This window comes from Xenopus tropicalis, chromosome 1 (assembly GCF_000004195.4).
Source record: "Xenopus tropicalis strain Nigerian chromosome 1, UCB_Xtro_10.0, whole genome shotgun sequence".
In the NCBI taxonomy this organism is placed as follows: Eukaryota; Metazoa; Chordata; class Amphibia; order Anura; family Pipidae; genus Xenopus; species Xenopus tropicalis.
This window is the reverse complement of record NC_030677.2, coordinates 183,477,494-183,493,503: the sequence shown is the minus strand read 5'-3', so window position 1 is coordinate 183,493,503 and position 16,010 is coordinate 183,477,494. Positions and strand designations below refer to the sequence as shown.

The 16,010-nt window shown below is 39.0% G+C and overlaps 1 protein-coding gene across 5 annotated transcripts in view; it reads right to left on the bottom strand.

Moving 5' to 3' along the window:
- arhgef28 (Rho guanine nucleotide exchange factor 28) overlaps positions 1 to 16,010 on the bottom strand; it is a 131,627-nt gene that overhangs the window by 10,349 nt on the left and 105,268 nt on the right. For all 5 annotated transcript variants that reach the window (XM_004910823.4, XM_002934839.5, XM_012952887.3 and 2 more), the window contains 9 exons: positions 14,561 to 14,701; positions 12,787 to 13,034; positions 9,866 to 9,988; positions 6,220 to 6,337; positions 5,717 to 5,971; positions 4,364 to 4,440; positions 3,634 to 3,812; positions 2,320 to 2,411; positions 17 to 199 (listed from right to left, as the gene is read on the bottom strand). In XM_004910823.4, the coding sequence (XP_004910880.1) occupies positions 17 to 199; positions 2,320 to 2,411; positions 3,634 to 3,812; positions 4,364 to 4,440; positions 5,717 to 5,971; positions 6,220 to 6,337; positions 9,866 to 9,988; positions 12,787 to 13,034; positions 14,561 to 14,701 (1,416 nt within the window). The remainder of the gene's footprint in view (positions 1 to 16; positions 200 to 2,319; positions 2,412 to 3,633; positions 3,813 to 4,363; positions 4,441 to 5,716; positions 5,972 to 6,219; positions 6,338 to 9,865; positions 9,989 to 12,786; positions 13,035 to 14,560; positions 14,702 to 16,010) is intronic.

The following is a 16,010-nucleotide window of genomic DNA, read 5'->3' as shown; positions in this document are numbered from 1 at the left end:
GTAAGTGCACCCTTACCTTCCTTGAGTGCAGCAGCCAGCAGAGCCGCCGCCTGAGGGATTTCCCCTGAATCGGCTTTGATAAAAAGGTGAGGTTCCAAGTGCATGTCACTCTTTGTGTTTAAGGCTGCAAGTTCTGCGTAGATCTGTAATTTTTCCTCTAAAGTATTACAGATATTCTGATCTTGGAGGGTCAGCGTATCTATTGTAAAAAAAAATATAATAGATCACACAAATAATTACTAGTAGCTGCACAGTGTTGGCTTGACGGGGCAGGTTTATGTGTACTATCCCCTGAAATGTCTACATATGCCTGACATCACACAGACAGGTATGCATTTAGATACAGTATCTTTCAAGACACAATGATGTTACAGTATCTACGGTGGAGGAAATAATTATTTGACCCCTCACTGATTTTGTAAGTTTGTCCAATGACAAAGAAATGAAAAGTCTCAGAACAGTATCATTTCAATGGTAGGTTTATTTTAACAGTGGCAGATAGCACATCAAAAGGAAAATCGAAAAAATAACTTTAAATAAAAGATAGCAACTGATTTGCATTTCATTGAGTGAAATAAGTTTTTGAACCCCTACCAACCATTAAGAGTTCTGGCTCCCACAGAGTGGTTAGACACTTCTACTCAATTAGTCAACCTCATTAAGGACACCTGTCTTTACTAGTCACCTGTATAAAAGACACCTGTCCACAGAATCAATCAATCAAGCAGACTCCAAACTCTCCAACATGGGAAAGACCAAAGAGCTGTCCAAGGATGTCAGAGACAAAATTGTAGACCTGCACAAGGCTGGAATGGGCTACAAAACCATTAGCAAGAAGCTGGGAGAGAAGGTGACAACTGTTGGTGCGATTGTTCGAAAATGGAAGGAGCACAAAATGACCATCAATCGACTTCGCTCTGGGGCTCCACGCAAGATCTCACCTCGTGGGGTGTCAATGATTCTGAGAAAGGTGAAAAAGCATCCTAGAACTACACGGGAGGAGTTAGTTAATGACCTCAAATTAGCAGGGACCACAGTCACCAAGAAAACCATTGGAAACACATTACACCGCAATGGATTAAAATCCTGCAGGGCTCGCAAGGTCCCCCTGCTCAAGAAGGCACATGTGCAGGCCCGTCTGAAGTTTGCCAATGAACACCTGAATGATTCTGTGAGTGACTGGGAGAAGGTGCTGTGGTCTGATGAGACCAAAATAGAGCTCTTTGGCATTAACTCAACTCGCTGTGTTTGGAGGAAGAAAAATGCTGCCTATGACACCCAAAACACCGTCCCCACCGTCAAGCATGGGGGTGGAAACATTTTGCTTTGGGGGTGTTTTTCTGCTAAGGGCACAGGACAACTTATTCGCATTAACGGGAAAATGGACGGAGCCATGTTTCGTGAAATCCTGAACGACAACCTCCTTCCCTCTGCCAGGAAACTGAAAATGGGTCGTGGATGGGTGTTCCAGCACGACAATGACCCAAAACATACAGCAAAGGCAACAAAGGAGTGGCTCAAGAAGAAGCACATTAAGGTCATGGAGTGGCCTAGTCAGTCTCCGGACCTTAATCCAATAGAAAACCTATGGAGGGAGCTCAAGCTCAGAGTTGCACAGAGACAGCCTCGAAACCTTAGGGATTTAGAGATGATCTGCAAAGAGGAGTGGGACCAACATTCCTCCTAAAATGTGCGCAAACTTGCTCATCAATTACAAGAAACGTTTGACCTCTGTGCTTGCAAACAAGGGTTTTTCCACTAAGTATTAAGTCTTTTTTTGTTAGAGGGTTCAAAAACTTATTTCACTCAATGAAATGCAAATCAGTTGCTATCTTTTATTTAAAGTTATTTTTTCGATTTTCCTTTTGATGTGCTATCTGCCACTGTTAAAATAAACCTACCATTGAAATGATACTGTTCTGAGACTTTTCATTTCTTTGTCATTGGACAAACTTACAAAATCAGTGAGGGGTCAAATAATTATTTCCTCCACTGTATTTAAGACACAATGATGTTACAGTATCTATTTAAGACACAATGATGTTACAGTATCTATTTAAGACACAATGATGCTGCAGCTTGAGTAGATGAGTTTGTAGATGAGTTGAGTAGATGCCAGGGGTCAAGGATGTAGGAAGTGTGCCAGTAAAACAGTTCCCCTGATTTGCTTAGAAGTCAAACTTTTCTGAGAATGTAACTGATTAGATTGGTGTGACAGAGACCTGTTGTGTGAGCCTTTGTCTAACCTGCAGGTGTGAAAACCTTAGACAAATGGCACAATAGTAGTGACCCTGTATTGTCCCAGTGGTTAGTACATACCATGATACTTTTGAGCCTTCACTGCTCTGGCCTCTGCCACCCGTTTATCTTCATCTGATTCACAGCTTTTACCTTCATCTTCCTGCGGACAGCTTGGTGACAAAAAAATGGCATTTACAAAATAAACTTGCCTTGATACAAGATCCTCTGTACTAAACACCCGTACATAAGGTGCAAGGTACAGGCCTCATGAGTTTTGAGTAGGTATTACTCCCAGGGCTCCCTTTAAGTGCTGCATTTATACTCGCAACAGACTTGTACCTAAAGTATCACTTGCTAGCACAGTTTGATATGTTTTGCACCCACACTGCACCCAGTATAGACCAAATCAGCTTGGTTCAGCATTGGTAAATTGCAGAAACTATTAATTATGCTGGGATTTTGGGAGATAACAATGTGTTGTGGGGAAAAACATTGCAGATAGCATGTGAATTTTGCACCATACACTTGCTTTATAAATGAGCCCCAAATAGACATGCTAAGCAAACTGACTATATATATATACACGGGCTTAACATTGTCACTAATGTCTATCAATGAGAGATCAGAAACACACGTAGGGCCAGATCCAATTCCGTAAAACATATCTCATGAAAACTAATTAAAAGTCTAGTGGGACATTTGGAAATAAATTAGGTTTATCTATGGCCCATGGGGTGCAAGTGCAAAAGCAGGAAGGGGTGCAAGTGCACAAAGGGAAAAAATGCCTGATCGCGCCTTGCTTTTTGCACTTTGTACACTGGGTGAGGCATTGTAAATCAGCCCTATGGTTTTCCTATTAAATTGAATCTGGTCAATAATGTGAATTGCTACATAATGAATATAGGCAGAGGTTGCATAAAGAAAGCTTCCTAAATCCAGAAACCCCAAATAAAGCAATGGCAGCCCAGTGACAGCTTTGATACAGACAAAATGCTTGCTGGCAAATGTAGAAAGTTTAAAGGAAAATATACAGTGTTCATAAGAGACAATTTTCCTCTATTGAATAAAAATGATTCAAGGGAATCAACATTAAGTCATTTCTATTCAGTTCATGTAAATATGTTTCAGATTTTACCCACATTGCACCATTCTTTCTCTAAGCTACAGCACAACTGTACATTTGTGACTCTCTTCACGGTAATTTGTACCATAGCAACCAGAATGCTGCTGAAATTCTAACTTTAAGATTTAGGAGCTGCTGCACAAAATGCTAAATAACTAAAAAAATTAAGACCAGTTGGAAATGACCTCAAAATACGCCTCTTTACAACATACTAAAAGTTAATTTAATGTGATCCCTAGAGTGTGTAACCTTTCCCTCCCAACACCCACCTCTGTACAGCCTCCTGAATCTGCCTCATCCAGCCATTGCGCTCTTCCTTGGAATTGGTGTGGATCTCATACATTTCAGGCCCAGCGGATGAGGCACTTATTAAAAACATCCCGCGCTCCTCATTCGCTACTTCTCGCACAATCAGTTTCCGAAGGCAAATAACTGGGGGTTTCTGGTCCTACAGATACATCAAATCAAGCAACACAAATTCTATTTAAGTCTATTATCTCCCAGATGTTACAATCAGCAAACTATTAGAGAAAATGTTAAATAATCCCAATGTTAAATAATCCCAACAACATATGTGGCCCCTTCAGGGTCCTTTGTGCTATCCTCTCAGCCAGAAGGCAGGCAGAAGTAACATGCGTCCATTTTCACGCTACTATGCAACTAGAGAATCATCAGATACTATTCCCTGCTCACTAACTTCCTGTATGTATCAAATTCATTATATACGCAGTTTAAAAACTGATAATATCTTGAAAATTTAAAAAAAAAAATGTACATTGCAGATGTGCTTAGAAGATCATTAGAGCAATTTACATTGTTTTGAGGATTTATTTTCCTTTAAAAAACTGTGATGTTTGGCCAAGTAAAGTATTCAGATGACATTCATCCTCCTGTAAAAACATAGCATGTGCCTAATATATATATATTTATGCTTTGGGGAAATTGTATGAATAAGAACACATCTTTGTACCCTTCATAAGTAGATATTCAACAACTTACCACTGCAGCAAAAATATACTTTTGATCCTTCTCTTGTAGAAACAGCAGGATGTCCGTTAACAGAAGTGCTTGAATATCTAAACAAATATGAGCAAATTGATTAATCATGTGGTCTAAATAACTGGTTTAATAATTTTATTACATGTTCTAATTTGTTAGGAAATTGTTATTTCTGAGAAGCAACCCCCCCACAAATTTAACCCAATGGATAAAATTGAACGCATGTGCATATTCACACGAAAATATATTCATACGAGAATGGACCAAATGGGGTACATGTATTCACGCTATTTATTAAAAGTACTTTCATTAAAGCACAGAACTTTAGCATTCCTGTCCCTCCTATCTCTTCTGATGAATGCTGCCCAAGTAAGCCTATTGGTGCTGCTAAGCTAAGGTGACCAGATCACTTTAAAATTCAGGGACACATCTAATAGATACATGTTACAGGGCAGCATTGATTGCATTTAAATTAAACTTCAATCAGTTCAGCCCTGCTAGCTGGAGTTTTTTAGACATGTCCCTAAATTTTCCATTGACCTGGCCACCCTATTCTGAGCCCTGAAGCCACTGCCACCCTGCATATTGCAGTAATTCTTCTGTCAATAAGAGGCAACATTCGTGCCCATTTTAGCACAACCACACTTGTAGTGTAAAGCACACCTGGATTCAATCCCAAATAATTTTAGGATGATAATCTGTATTTTATAGCACAGGCATAGGCAGAATCTGTATTTTATAGCACAGGCATAGGCAGAATCTGTATTTTATAGCACAGGTATAGGCAGAATCTGTATTTTATAGCACAGGCATAGGCAGAATCTGTATTTTATAGCACAGGTATAGGCAGAATCTGTATTTTATAGCACAGGCATAGGCAGAATCTGTATTTTATAGCACAGGTATAGGCAGAATCTGTATTTTATAGCACAGGTATAGGCAGAATCTGTATTTTATAGCACAGGCATAGGCAGAATCTGTATTTTATAGCACAGGTATAGGCAGAATCTGTATTTTATAGCACAGGCATAGGCAGAATCTGTATTTTATAGCACAGGCATAGGCAGAATCTGTATTTTATAGCACAGGCATAGGCAGAATCTGTATTTTATAGCACAGGTATAGGCAGAATCTGTATTTTATAGCACAGGCATAGGCAGAATCTGTATTTTATAGCACAGGTATAGGCAGAATCTGTATTTTATAGCACAGGTATAGGCAGAATCTGTATTTTATAGCACAGGTATAGGCAGAATCTGTATTTTATAGCACAGGCATAGGCAGAATCTGTATTTTATAGCACAGGCATAGGCAGAATCTGTATTTTACAGCACAGGAACAGTATAAGCATACCTTTAAAGCGCCCGGTAGCCGTTTTCCAAAACACCACTCCCTCATGCAGCAGCGCCCGCTCTTTGCTCGTCAGGTCCTGCTTTCTGAATTCTAGGCCATTCTTTAATTTGGTGCAAGTTTTATTTTCAATTTTATTCAGAATCTCTAGCAGCTTTTGTCCTTTCTCAAACTTATTGACCTGCAAATCCACTGCTGCCAGCAGCTCCTTCATTAACACCAGGGCTTTGCAGAGATCTGTGTGCTCCTCTGTCCCTTCTAATATAGGAAATAAACAGTTTTAGATTAAAATCCAGGGATATTAAAGTCAGGGCAAGGGAATATGTATATACAGTATATGTTTAAAGGACTAGGAGTTGACTAAAAGACACCTACTGTGCTAACAGATAATTCCATCTGTTGATCCCTCTTCTTTATAAATAAAACCTACAGTATTCCCTTGTGAAATACTACATGCCAACCCAATAAAGTTTAAGTAAAGGTGATTAAATTGTACAAGTACTGACCGGTGGTGTATTTTAATATCCTTTCCACAAGCACTGGATACTTTGTGATGCGCTGAGTTACAAGAAGGATGCATTCCGGGATACCCCGTCGGCGTGCCAGGAGATTACGGTTCCTTAGCTAAAAAAAATGAGCAATTGTTACTATTGCTTATTATATTACTTTTAATTTCTTCATACAAAATGTTCGTGTCAGGGTTTGGATGATAGAAGAACAGCTGGTTTTACAGCTTATCAATTCATTGTATAAGTCTCTTAACTAGCAAATCTGCAGCAAATGTGGGCTGACCCACTGCTCACAGCTCAGTTCAATACATGAAGTCTTGTATGAGCAAAGGAAAACTCAAGTAGGGGTTGTGCAGCTTTTATTAAACATTGTTAAGCCGGTATACAGAAAATAATGTATTACAGGGCACTGTAGCTCTGCCTGTATCTGCACAATATATAGCAGTTATTTAGGTTCTTGTATCACTGTTATGTACGTTAGTGAGTACCTAGATCTCTTGAAAAATCAGGGAAATGTCTAATAAATACATGTTACAGGGACTGATTGCATTTAAAATAAATTGTAATCAGTTTAGCCCTGCTAATTGGATTTTTTAGACAAGTCCATAAATTTTCAAGTGATATGGTCACCCCAATGTACATCAAAACTGCTCCTATTCAGCATGTTCCCATAAGGAGCCACTGGGTGGTGCTGTTGTGCACCAGATCCCTCTCTCAGTATGCAATTTGTACAAGCTGTTTACAGTCATGAGAGCTGCTATGTTACGGCTATGTTAAAGAACACATTTTAGTTGGTAGTTAGATGTACATAATGCATTTGTAACAGCAATAAAGTCAGTTATGATATGCTTTATTCCCAACACTGAAGCGCATAGATCTGCTGCTGTCAAATAATGTGACAATAATATAATAACCCACTGCCATAAAAAAAAAAAAATATTTTACAGTTCTTCAGGTATTTCCATTCACCTTACTTACAGTACTTACAGTGCAAAAGTCTATGATTTTATTCTAGGAATATGTTAAAGTGCAAGTACCAATTTCTCAGTTTCACCAGACAGTCACTATGTATTGGGCTGGTGGGGGGCTCTTTGGGCCTCTGTGTACTTGAAACACCAGGGTCTATTATGAATCCCAGTTCGGACCTGCCAGGCAGAGACCACAGGGATCCTGCAGCTGTAGGCCATCGTCTCTGCAACATCTATCCCTAAAGCACTGATATAAACGGCCTATTAACATGCCAGTTGTATATTGTATACTGCCCATACAAGCCTCACTTTGTCAGATGGTTACATGTGTATGGAGAGTGTATTTGTTGCTTTACATCAAAATTAAACACTACTTAATATAAATATACTCCTCATTTTGATATGAGCTCATTTAGTTAGCTTTGCAGGGTGGGACTGGCCACCAGGGACCTACCAGGGCCGCCCGACAGGGTTTTTTCCCGGTGGGTCCCCGGTGGCCCAGACCCAATCCTTTCGTCACTCCCCTGGCTGCCGGTGTCCCTCCCCTGACTGCTGGGGTCCCGTTTACCTTAGCAACCAGGCAGTGATTAAAATGAGAAACTACAAGAGGAACTGAACAGAAACAAGAGTATAAAACGATAATAATAAAACCATAAGCTCAAAGAGCAAAAAAAAGCAATCGTTTTTTGGGTGCCAGGATCAGTGACCCCCATTTGAAATCTGGAAAAAGGTAGAAGAGGAAGGCAAATAATTCAAACACTATAAAAATAAACAATGAAGTCCAATTGTAAAGTTGCTAGGAACAGGACATTCTATGGCTACTAAAAGTTAACTTAAGGACCAATCACCCCTTTAAAAACCTTAACAGCTCTTACACTAAAAACACAAAAATTAAAAAATCATTAATGTCAATTACATAAATGCTTAGAAAATCACCCTGACCAGTTTCCTTATCCTTTAACACTAGCTTTTTTCACACAGGTATAACTTGATTACACAGATTGAGAGGAAACCATGATACTCTGATGAACTTTTTCCCAACATCCTTCAGGCTAGCATTGTAATGCAGCCCCTATGTCGCCATGTTCCATTGTAAAGTGATGGTTTCCAGGATTTAAAGTCCCTCTGCTTTCCATAGTGGGTGGTACACAGATTCATGAAAACGCGAGACTTTGCATTCTCTCGCGTTTTCATGCGTATATCGGCTACATGTGTAATGTAATGATCAATGCCAATGTCATCAATAAAGAAAAAATATAAAAAAAAAAAAATAGGAAGGCTGGTGTTTTTTTCTAGAAAAGGTGGAAACCCTACCTGTAAAGGTAAGATTTTGGCTAAGCATTTATTTTTCTCTCCTAGATATTACACAGGTTTAGGACGAGTTATCCAGAATGCTCAGGACCAAGGGTATTCTGGATAAGGGGTCTTTCCGTAATTTGGATCTCCATACCTTAACTCTACTAAAAAATTAATGAAACATTAATTAAACCTAATAGGATTGTTTTGCATCCAATAAGGATTATATTATCTTATTTGGGATCATTTGGGAATTATTTGATTAAAATGGAGTCTACGGGAGACAGGCTTTCTGTAATTCAGAGCTTTCTCGATAACAGGTTTCCGGATAAGGGGTCCGATACCTGTATAACTTTAAATGAATGAATGTTTTCATATATTTGAAGGTTTGTTGTTTGTTAAAGGGGAACTTGACCAACTGCTGAAGCATGAAGCTAAAAAAAGTCTAAATGCCACTTCTGTAGGGCATATCTCCCAACTGTCCCAATTTGTGCAGGGCATTCACAGATTTATTTACAGGAGTTTCAGCTGGGCAGCAAGAGACAAGCAGCTTGGGAGCACTGGGAAACACAAGTTTGTGTATTCTGCTTGTGCAGGCAATGTTTTGAATCTATCCATTTCTGCAGTAATCTTACTGGCATGACTCAGTTATGTTTTAGGGTTTTTGTTTTTTCTTTGGTCATGGTATTTGGGGGTTAGAATAAAGGTGGGTGTAGTTAAAATACTGAGCTATGCAAAGCAGTTTACTATGCCCCAATTTATCGTTTTTAAATGTTGGGAGGTATGCTGAAGGGTTTTAATCCCAGAGTCTGGTTTGAATTTTCAATGGATTATCTAAAACAATGAGTGGGAAAATTCAGAAACTTAACCCCCAATTCTGCTCCAACGCAGTAAGCTAGCGACTAGATACATGCTTTCAGTTCTCTACTGCAACTGACTGGTTGCCAGGCAATACTGCACTAATATCTTTCATGCTTTGGTTATATCTCTATGGATGTGCAGCTCAGTTTCCCATTCAAGTATAATGGACCCATGGTTATCTGTGCCATCACAGACAGGGCCCATGTGCACTGAGCCATAGACCGAGAGCTGTTAATCACTGAGCCATGCTGTGCTTGATGCAATTTCACAAGGCATAGAAGGTAATGACAGTGTAGCTTCCCATAAGGCTTTGTGGCTGCTTTGTCAGACTGCATGATGGACTTCTCAGTCCCTTTATGTATACATTGGAAGTGAGAAGGTTATTAGGCTAACAAGATTAATGGCTCCCTCAGAGAAATGTTTCCAGGCAGCCCCCTCCTGGTTATAAACAACCCGTGGCATGGAGCTGAAACAAAAGAACAAAAGGAAACTGGGAAATAACATTCGAAATCACTTACTTTAATAAAGTTCTGGAATTTCTTGTTCTGCTGTAGCTCCTTAAACAAGTTCAGTGCTTCGATATGGTGACTGCAAAACTCTCCATAGATCTTCTTCATTTTATTGGCACTGTCTGCTGAAAACTGAGTGGAAGAGCTCAATGCTTAAGCAGATATGGTACAGTCTGAGCATTTAATACATACACTTAAAACATAACAGCAGTTTGTTATCTTTTATTTACAGCACTTTACATTGGTTGGCCATCATTCACATTGATTCCTTCCCCAGTGGTGCTTACATCGTAAGGTACCTATTATATTTACTCACACTAGGGTTTTATCAGGAGCCAATTAACATGCCTGTATGTTTATGAAGTGTGGGAGGAAACCAGAGTACACAGAGGAAACCCAAGCAGATGCAGGGATCCATGTTTGGGTATTACACCAAGCTGTTATGAACTAAAAATCCCAGAATGTTCCTGGAACTATTATTGCTGTAGCTTGGCACTTTGCTTATGACTGTTGTGGAAAAATATTAATACAAGTGTGCTGAAAATAATTAGAATTTTTACCCGAAAACAACTTCCACCACTCTGTTATGCAGACAGTACCAGGGCCACTATACCTCTCTCCCTGTTCTGCAATGAGAATGTTATCTAAAACATGCTGCTTATGGCAGTCATCTCCCAGGCTGCACTTATTAGGGACACCACTATCGAAATTGCAATACAGTTATTACAAATTCTTAATCTCATCTGTAATGCAAATCTTTTTAGACCTCCCGTTCTAGTAAAAGCTTCAGGTGAGAAGCCATTCCAGGACTGCAGTGCAGAGTTTGGCACTTATTTAGGTTGAATTAAATGATAACCATCCAATTAAATGATAACCATCCCCAATGGCCCTAAGCATGTCATGCCCAAAAGGCACAAAGTCATGGGATCATGACTGCAAATCATGACTGTAAATGCAACCCTATGCAATCCTAGTTAGTGACTCCACAAGAAGCCAGACTGGGTTTTGGTTAAGCATGTAGAGCTGCAAGGATGGTATGAAGTACCTTGTAGATCTCTTGCTTATATTTGTCTTCATTAAAGGAACAGTAACACCAAAAAATGAAAGAGCTTTAAAGTAATAAAAATATAATGCACTGTAATTCACTGGTAAAACTGGTGTGTTTGCTACAGTAACACTACTACACTCAGATTGTAAGCTCTACGGGGCAGGGACCTCCTTCCTACTGTGTCTCATACCACATGGCACTTATATATATATATACATATATATATATATTTATTGTATTTATTTATTATATCACTTGTCCTCCCTGTGTGTAATTTTGTATTCTGTAAGACCGTACAGCGCTGCGTACCCTTGTGGCGCTTTATAAATAAAGTTATACATACATACATACATACATACTATAATTGATATAATAAGCTGCTGTGTAGCCACGGGGGCAGCCATTCAAGCTGGAAAAAAGGAGAAAAGGCACAGGTTACATAGCAGATAACAAATAAGTTCTGTAGAATACAATAGTGTTTTATCTGTTATCTGCTATGTGCCTGTGCCTTTTCTAATTTGAATGGCTGCCTCCATGGCTACATAGCAGCTTATTTATATAAATTATAGTAGACTTTCTGAAGTAAACACACAACTTTTACCAGTGCATGGCAGCAGCACATTATATTTTAGTTACTTTTATACATTTTCATTTTTTGGTGTTACTGTTCCTTTAATGTGGCTGTCTAACCATTTGACATACAATTTCTTATAACCACTTATAACCCAATTTTTCTATCAGGTGCATGGTGTATGTAAGTGTAAATTAACTGGGCTTGTACAATTATTGGCCTGATCTGGTGATCTGGAAAAATGGTGTATTAAATTGGGCAAAAATTTTGACAGTATGAAAAACACCATCACTAGTGAAATCAGTGGGTACTTAAGGGTGGCCATACACCTTACAATTACAATCTTTCCTATGACTACTAGGTTTCAGATGATAATATCAGTGCATGTATGGCCACCTTTATGAATGTAAGGGTGAGGAGCACCAGCAAAAGAGGCACATAAAGCTTTTGGACTTTGTCTACAGCCCCAGGTGAAGATGCCATTGCCAAGAGATCCAGAATAGTGCAGTTATGGTATGTGTATCTGGCATCTGTTTCTTAAATCTCGCCCAACCTGTTGTTCTGTTTTTATAGCAGCCCCCACAGCATTTTTGCTATAAGTAAATGGTGACAATTGTAGCAAACAAAATGACTGTAAATACTTCAAATATTTATCAATGATTACTGCACATTAGATGTGGGTTCTGCAATACCCCTGGCCCTCTGAAGAATCATCAGAACAACCAGAAACTCCAAAGTCATTATATATATATATATATATATATATATATATATATATATAAAGGGGGTTATAGGATGACTTGTGGGGGGAGCCCAAAATAAATGCTTTAGGTACATTGGCAGATATACAGTAATTTGGAGGCTAAAAGATTATTTCATATCAACAGACATTGTAATACTTTGGATTGTTTAAATATGGCACAATCATGGTGCATCACAGTGAGATTGGAAAACACAGGGCAGGGGTGGAATGGCTTAATTTATAAATAGTGATTAGTGACATTTTTGCCAGGCATAGATTCAATGTGAAATTCCACATTTTGCCACTGGCAATTTTTTTGTAAAACTGCAGCAAAAATTCTGTGCATCAAAAATTTGCAGACTGAGGAAAAAGTTGCAGTTGCATCAAAAAAAAGTCATGGTCACGTAAAAAAAGTCACACGCGTCAAAACAGCTGTGCGATAGCCACATTTTTAACGTATTTTTTGCCGTTTCCAAACTTTTTTGCCAAAGTGAAACGGGACAAATTCACTCATAGCTACTTATAAATGTACAAGGTAGAATGACTGGAGCAATAATAGAAATGAGTACCTGTTGCACGAGGATATCTCCAATTCTGTTGATGATAAAGTTTTTGTCGTTTCCTTCCCTAGATTCCTGTTTCCTTTCTTTAAGGTTGGAGAAGAACTGCTTGTGGATCTCCAGCAGCTCATCCAGACAAGGGAATATTTTATCCACTGTGCTGTGGTCCAACTGAAGCTCCTCTTTCATTCCTTTTCTGAATATCTCAGACATAATCAACAATGTCTGGACGTGATGGAGTTCTGTCTGGATCAGTTCTGCCCACCGAAAAAAAGCATAGTGCAATGAGATGAAGATACATTATAGTTTGGGTGATTTCAAAAATGTCCTTCATACAAAATAAGCCATGGGTTAGATGTAAGATTAACCCAATATGTTAACCCCTTGCGTGCCATGCCACTTGAGATCTTTGAGCTCCTCGTGTTGCCAGACAATACACAGCATGGCACATGTAGAATCTATGGTTCTTTCATGCTGGTACTTTGAATGGCAAAGCCATAGACTCTGTGTTCCCTGGCAAGTAAAGTGTGTATTTTACTTAATGAGCTTCTGCATACTGGGTAAAAGACTCAACTAAAAAGGTTTGGAAGAGTTCATTTATAAACACTGTATAAGTTATGGACCCTGTGTGGTCTTAACTCATATTAATGACCTTCACATTTTCCAGTTGCAAAACAAGCTGCTAGGGAAATAACAGGCATGCCAATGCCATTGAATTATATGTGTGACCTTCACTAAACCTTTTCCATCAGGACTCAGGATTTCCCCTTTTGGTCCCTAGTGGATTATTAAAAGGTAAAACACAGAAAGGCAATAATCCTCTGTTTGGATTTCATCAGTGGAAATAAAATCGTTTGAGTCAGGGAAGTGAAACATTAGAGTACTTGCGGGCACTTCAAGGCTGTCTTTGAAGAGCATAAACAAAACCCAGTCCAGTACAGGCAGAGAAAGAAATATGGCTTCCTTTCTCCGTATTTCTTTCAGAAACATTTGACTGGGTCTTGTGCTCAGTATTCTACTTACTGAACTTTCTTAGCAATGTAACTAGGGTCAAGACCACCCACTCCAAACATAAGTCAGCCCTGAGACCCTCCAGAACAGGTAGGCAGCTTATTGGCCTTTAGAGCAACTGTCCAAAAGATAACTGGTTGAATATCGGGAAATTTGAAAATACCATCAGGTAAGGATCGCATCTGCAATTTTTTATTATGATTTGATTGTTGGCCCAAGGGCCAGACAATTGCATAAACCCAATTTTGACAAGCATATTGGTGGGCAAACAAGTTAATTTGCCCCTAGCTTGTGCATTATGCAGAACATGCCTGACCCTTTGTAACTGAGGCGCTGTTAGCTAGCTATTACAGGCAAAAATAAAGTAAACAAAAAAAAAACTTCCCAGAATTCTTATGTAATTGCACCTGCTGCCATTTGGAGGCAAACAGGGCAATGTATCATACTACCCATGGTCAGTACAATTTGGATAGATGAATACTTGACTAGTACTACTCTACAAAACACTCAAATAATTATTTTAACCATCCATCATAGTTAAATTATGGAAAAATTAGAAAATTCCTATTTTAGCATAAGGGACTCCCTTAACTTCTGGTTCTCGCTGTATCTCTTGCACAAAGGCTTTCTTTACAGCCAAAATATGAGACAGAACCAAAACAACCTATGATGTGTTACAGATCAGTATGTCTCACAGATACATGCGTTTGGTGCCAGACGCTAAACCTGCTACAGACAGAGCATAACGATCCAGCAAAAGAGATTTACCTACCAAAAATGACATCTTGTCTCTTTATAACATCTTTCTTTTGCTTTTCACAGAATAATGGATCAACCACAAGACTCCATGACTCGGCTTCGAATTCCTGCATGTCATTACTGAAGTCACTCCATAACGTTGTATCTACTACATCTATCAGTGGGAAAAAATGAAAAAAAAGGTAACTACAACAGTTCTGTGGCATTGCTTTCTGTGTGCCTTGTGAATGCATTTGATCCGATACAAAAGTTGGTAACAACATTTTAGTAATGCAATGGCTAATGCTACCCAATAGTTTTTTCACCAGAATATATAGAACCCACATGTTCCAGGGCCACATTGTGCCCAATAATTTACAGGCTGGATTTACAAGAACAAACTGATCTTTTTGTTTTGTGCTGAAGGCAGCACCAGTACTCTAAACACAGCGCCCAGTGATCGCTCCTGTCCCCCATCCTCTCCCCCCCCAAGTTCGCGCTCAAGTGCATACTTTTAGCTCACACACGGAGCACTGGGGACAGAACGAGCAGAAAACTACAGTGTGCTTAAAACCCAGTGCTCCATATGTGAACCAAGTTCAGGTGTGGCTGGGCGGCATGCTAAAATTTGTGCCACCCTAGGCCCGGGCCCTTGTGGCCTTGCCTCAAATCCAGGCCTGGCTGAAGGAAAGATTACACTGTTTATAGCTCTACAAGACAGATTTTTTGTCCAATGTTTGTTGAAAACAAATGTATATAAATACAAATAGGTCTGCAAACAGGAAAAACAGGCTTCAGGCTATTTAAGGGCCTATAGGCAATTGGTTAAGGGCTGAGAAAGTCATTTAAACAATTTATTTTTACAGCGGGGAAGGGCATGGCAGAAAGCTTCTACAAACTTGTATCCTGGCATGGATAACATTATCCTCCCTGTAATTAAGAGATGTGCAAAAACATTACTGCCCTCAAAAGCAGCTTATCTATTTACTTAACTATCATTTATTTAAAAATGCAGGTAATATATCCTATTTATATGTAGATTTCATTTCCCTTTCTGTTGCTATCAAAACCATATTTACCATTTTATTATTGAAGGCATATTTACTATTATTACATTTCACCCCTTTTGAAGAATATTTAGAGAAGGCAACAAAAAGCTGCCTGTAGAAGTCTGCTCTTATGTTGATATGTATTTGTCATTTTCCATTTATTTGTGCCCTTTCTTATCTAGTGAAATTCTTGGCACAGAGCTTTCCTTTGCTTAGTAATCAGATTTACAGCCTGCTTGAAAAGTATGCCTTGTCTATAAAATATATATTCTGTCTCCCTTACAAATACTGGTTATTTTATAAAATAAATAAAAAAAATTAAAAAGCAACCCTAGTCTTGTATGCGGAAGCTGTACCATGCAGCTAGTTGGGGGTGCAGCCATACAGGTGGCTCACAAACTACTGTAAATTGGGGCTTGAATAAAAGCAAAGATA